Here is a 5,732-nt window from a genome sequence, read left to right on the forward strand (position 1 = left end):
ATGATTAAGCAACAGTTTAGATAAGCTGTCCATGTGTGATTAACTTGGTTAGTTCAGTAAGTTGCAGAAGGCTTCACAGTTAGGGGGTCAGTGGGTTGTGGTTTTTTTTCACAGCACATGCTGAGGTTGACATCACCTACAACCAGCAACAATTCCTGGAACAGAAAGCTTTTTCTTAAGGATGTCTTGGTTTCCCCCCACCCTGTGCCACCTCAGCAGTCTAACCACTGATTTCTAGTTGAGCTTGATAGGTCAGGTTCAGTTTTGGTTGCAGTGAGGTTGGGAAGCAGTACTGAATACCTAGTGTCCTATTGTGTAAAGCATGCGCAGTTCATGCTTGTACAGTAGGACTCTTCTCCCTTCTGTTTACTTTGAGAAATCTTGAGTTGGCAGTTGTACACTGGCTTGACTGGGCTGCCTGTGACAAGGTTTTCCTTGTAGTTGCTGATGCAACTTTTGCTGTTAGTGTGGATTGAACATTAAACTACTTTGCAGTCTCAGACCAAAGCTGCAATAAAACTTGGTGCAATATGAATTCCTTAAAACACAGAAACACAGCCTGTTGCTGTTCCATTTTGTAGCTTTTTCTTGTTAGTTTTGTTTTGTGATTTTTTTTTTTAATTTTATTTTTTTTTTAGTTAATTACTATGATTAATCTCTTTAACTCTTCATTCTTTCATGGCTCCTACAGTTCTTTCCAGTAGTCCTTCAACATCTCCCAATGCTACCACAGCATCTCCCAGTGCTACCACAGCATCTTCCAATGCTACCACAGCATCTTCCAATGCTACCACAGCATCTTCCAATGCTACCACAGCATCTTCCAATGCTACCACAGCATCTTCCAATGCTACCACAGCATCTTCCAATACTACCACAGCATCTTCCAATGCGACCACAGCCAGTCCTGCTACAACAGCTCATACTACTATAGGTAATACAGTACCTCTGAACATAGAATGGCAGTCAACTAGGAACTGGTGAATAAGATAAAGGACAAGGGCTTTTTCCACAGATGACTGCAGTAACATGACCACCAAACCTCTGATGTATGGAATACATACAGGGTCCCAAGCTTTGGAAGAAGGGGATTTTATAAAACTAACAGAAAATGCTTCTTTACGGTATAATTAAGCATTGGCTCAGTGGTAATTGCTTAAGTTTGATTAGTCATTTCCACTAAGGATGAGTCTAATTGGTTGATTTGTTTTTTTTTTTTTCATTGTTGCATGTGCTACCATCTTAAGAGTGAAGTTTTTTTAAAATATTGGTTGGTTTGGGGTTTTTTGTTTTTTTTTTTTTTTTTGTTGGGGCTGGGGGGTTGGGCTCAGAACAACCTAATATATGGCAGAGTGATGTTTAGCTATGAGTAAACCTGCAAATGCTGGCACTTCTCCCAGGCACGTAGTGGAATACTGATTAAATTTTAGTAATGCTGATCTGGGGGGGTGGTCAGAGATCCAGTGTTCTGGCTTGATAGCTTATAGGAGACAGTCTAGCTACAGCTCAGTGTTTGCTTATTTTAGTGATGCCATTCAGTTAGTGTTCTTGAAGATGGTGGGGGAAGAAAGAGGAAGTTTTGCTATCCTTTAAGTGTTTATACCTTAAGGTATCACTTTAAGTACTTTTTTTAGTACAGTAAACACCAGCTGATTCTGAGGGCTGTTTAATGAAAGTCCTTAGCCTTGATGCAGATTCTCAGTTGTCTTGAAACAACTGTCTTGATTCTTGTTCGAATACCAGCCTTTATATCAGTACTTGAAAGAAAAGTGGTTTTGTGTGAATGAAGAATGATTGTCTGATCTGCGGAGAACCTTGAAATATTTGGGTAACATTAGTATGCAAGTTTGAGAAAAGAAATCCTTACTGCAGAAACTTGGCTAAATGCCATGCAGCTGAACATCTGAATTGTGTGGGGTACAGTCTGAGGTCAAAGCTTATTCTTTGCTTTTGAAGTTTATGGTATGCATATGCTGTCTTCTCTCAAACAGCTAATGTCACCACTGTAACTACACATCCTCCTCTACCTACAACTGCCATTACTTCAGCTACCACAACACCCAGTATTCCAGGTAACTGCTACTACTACTAGCATAGTTAAAGTGTAAAATACTTAGAAATAAATGTCGTCTTGAAAGACTTAAGTGTCAGCATTGAAGTAGTACTGGTATATTTGCTGTTGTCACTTCTAACTTTATGGCACGTCTGTAATTTGAAGGAGATGTATGTATGTAAAAAGAGAAAAAGAGTTGGTGAGATATTAAAAGTCAGATGTGTTGGTCAATTTAAATCAGCTGTCTGTTTTTAATAGTGTGTCTGGAAGTCACTTGTTAACTCACTTATGTTTGGGAGGTGGTATTTTGTTTTTTCACTTCAGCATAATAGTGATGGAAATAAGCTGAAGTATTTTATTTCTGCATCAGTCCTGAATATGGTATTTCATGAAAAGCTCTCATGAAGTAAAGCTCTTCAGAACCAGCCATCAGCAGATGGCTGTTAATTCCAGATTCATGTATGTTGTGGCTCCAAGCTAGTTTCTTTAAGCATGACTCTTGTCTAGTAGGTGGAAGATAATTAACTTGAATTTAAGCAGAAAACTGGAGCAAGCAGCAGAGATTGGAAAATGTGTTTTGAATCTGAGTATATCAATAACATACTTCATGTAAAGGAGGAAAGCTTTTGCTTTTTGAAGTACAGAAGGTCCAGCTGGGACTTTCTCAGTATTGAGGTCTAGAGCAGTGCAGCTATAAATAGCTCTAGCCTTGTACAAACAATATTTAATCAGAATTTCGGTATCACAGTTCTAAATGCAGCTGCTGACATGTCTTTTTTATTTATTTTTTGTTTCCTTATTGGTATTTGGTATATTGAGTAATCTTGATACCAGGAAGCTAGCACTAAAATCTGGAAAACTGTTGTGAGTAGTGCACACTTACAAACTCTAATGTCGTATTTAACAGGTACAAATGCTACTGTGACTCCTGCACCTTCTCCACGCAAATCTACATTTGATGCTGCAAGTTTCATAGGTGGAATTGTCCTTGTCCTGGGTCTGCAGGCTGTTGTTTTCTTTCTGTACAAATTCTGCAAGTCAAAAGACCGAAACTATCACACACTTTAGGACCTGCCACTTTGTAATGGACTTGTAGCCCAACACCTGTAGTTCACTGAACCAAAATATTTTCTGTTGCTCATGGAAGACAGCAGTTCATATTATCCTTTAAATCTCTAAAAGAAGACTTTAAAAGAATATTTTTGCAACATTATACTTGGCAAGATGTGACGTTAATCTCTTCAAACAGGAGTACTTGGAATATGCTGCATGGGTTCTAATGGCTGTCTTATTTTCCTTTAGTGGCTGCTGCTGTGGGACTTTTTTTTTTTTTGATATGCCAAATGTAGACATTCAGAGATTCTTACTCAGTGGCAACACTGTCTTGAGTAGATAATCTTGTGATGACTTGTGAAGGCTAATTTAATCAACATTTGATACGGTATCCCTTCAGCTTTATCAAGATGTGAATTCACTCCCTGACTTCAGGGAGTGAAATACCATTTATACTAGCGTATGGCTCTTAAAGCGTGCTGCTAGAAAGATGAACGAAATTGTAGAAGTAGATGATGTCTTAATAGAATAATGTAACTCTTTTTTTCCTCTTTTTTTTTTAATTTACATAAGAATAAAGGTTGCCTGATTTAAAAACTGCATTCCGCTGCATTCCAAACAGATATCCTACACCCTTTTCAATTAATGTTGCAGGTGAAGAGGGGATGTAAGGATAATCCTTTTAAAGGGGAAATGAAGATTAGTGCCTTAAAAGACTAAAAATCAAAAGGCTGCAAAAGTGTCCCACCTATCTCAAAGCTATTAAATACCAGCTTTAATTAGGATAATGGAATACATGTGACTTGAGCATTCCAGTTAAAAACTTTTTACAGTAAGTAACTGTCCCTTACTGACCTTGTGAGGATGGAGAAGCATGGTACAGTAAGGTTCAGCTACAGACAGGAACTTTGTTTACCTTTTGTTTTGGCCTGCAAACCAAAAAAACTAGTGATAAAATTTAGTTCACTCCCTGTATAAAAAGGCAACAATTTACATTTATAGTTGAAATCTGATGTTTGGAAAATCCTGGGAATTTTCTTACTCAAATGGTTCCTAAATTTATTACAATTAATTTCAAGGTTTGGGTGGTTTGTTTTTTTTTTTCTTTACCCTCCAGTATGTCTGCTTGCTGAAGGAGCAGTTAAGCATAATTCAGAGGATCTGCTGATTTAATCCCAGTCAGGATTGCTCTAGTCCTGGGACAGCCATGGCTACACCTGTTTTCTTTCCCCCTTCCCTCTTCCTGGCATCAGGTTGGTGTCACCCTCCAGTGAACTGGTAAGGAAATCTATGTGGCCAAGTAGTATTTTTTTTTCCTTGGCTGGGTCAGCCATGTGATCTGAGTATCAAAGGTACGTCTTCTCCAGTGACTTGAGCACCTGTGAAAGTAAACCCACAGGAAGAATGGAAGTAAAGATGAAATTCAAGTGGTGGATGTAGCACATAATACTTAGCTTTTGATGATATACTTTGATCATCAATTTCAGGGTAATCTGTAGTACTGTTGATAGCTCTGACTTGACTGGAATTTGGCACCTAATACAAAATGATGCATTAACGCAGATAATAGTCATGGCAGTGGAGCTTAAATATGAAGCAAATTAAGTGCACTTCAGTTGGGAATTTAAAGTGCACAGTGTTGCTTTCTTTCATTCTTCTAGTTCAAATGGCATTGTTTCTGTTGTGCTGAATAGAAAATGCAACTTGCTACAAAGTTACTCACCAGTACTGTATCTTTGAGTTTATTAGCTTTTGATTTTCCAAACAAAACTAAGACAATCAGCTCAGGTTTATTAAAACAGCAGAGTGAGCAGCCAGTTTCCAGCAACAGTATGTGTGTGGGTTAGATGGTATATCCTTGGCCTTATTGTGAAATGACTTAATCTGCCCTTTCCTTATCTCAGAACTGTTCTAGTACATTTATTTGTTTAAGAAGATATCCATGAGCTTGTATTCTCTGCTTTGCAGTGAGCAAAATAATCTGCTAAAGTGTGATAGTTCTCCTTCAGCTCAGCAAAGCAAACTGTATGCCTAGTACATAATTTGGGGGGGCCTCAAAGGGCTATCTTCTGGGTAACTTGCAGAAAATTGCAACGGAACACTTCATAGCATGGAAGACATTATAAACTATTACTAAAATGCTTATTTATGAGCTAGGCTGACCCTGATTTAGGTTGCTGATAAAGTCTGCTGGTAAAGCAAACTAAAAATAATTTTTAAAGTGCCTTAAAGTTACTTAATCTTTTGCCTCAAATTTTGTTTAAAAGGGTAGAAGGGATACCTTGCCTTAGTTACTAATTTTTTCTTGGTGCCAGCAATTGCTACTTTCCAAGACTATAGGAAACCCAGGATCTCTGACATACACAGATGCCAACCTGAAAAACTCAAGCTTGTACTGTATCAATTCAGTTGTGTTCTGGAAGGCCTGCACTACGTACCACTTGCTTGTTAGCCTAGCCAGCAAAGTATGATCCCCCCCTTTACAGACTTCTGGCTAGGATTGTTTCCCTTTTGGTTGTTTGGGTGGAGGGGAGGCTGGGTTATACATCTTCACCATGTGCTTGGCTGCCTCACTATGATTAGTAATTACTCCTTTGTGAAATGGCAGTATGGGCTGATCCGTGCT

General features: G+C 38.5%; 1 protein-coding gene across 1 annotated transcript in view; it reads left to right on the forward strand.

Annotated features, from left to right (window-relative positions):
* The window catches only part of CD164 (CD164 molecule, sialomucin), a gene marked incomplete at its 5' end in the record, with an annotated part of 8,904 nt that extends 5,275 nt beyond the window's left edge, over positions 1-3,629 (forward strand). Inside the window, 3 exons of the mRNA XM_010014359.1 lie at positions 692-904; positions 1,992-2,072; positions 2,961-3,629. Of these exons, the coding sequence (XP_010012661.1) occupies positions 692-904; positions 1,992-2,072; positions 2,961-3,121 (455 nt within the window). The remainder of the gene's footprint in view (positions 1-691; positions 905-1,991; positions 2,073-2,960) is intronic.
* Positions 3,630-5,732: the final 2,103 nt, after the last annotated feature.

Source organism: Nestor notabilis, unplaced genomic scaffold (genome assembly GCF_000696875.1).
Source record: "Nestor notabilis isolate BGI_N333 unplaced genomic scaffold, ASM69687v1 scaffold14635, whole genome shotgun sequence".
NCBI lineage: Eukaryota > Metazoa > Chordata > Aves > Psittaciformes > Psittacidae > Nestor > Nestor notabilis.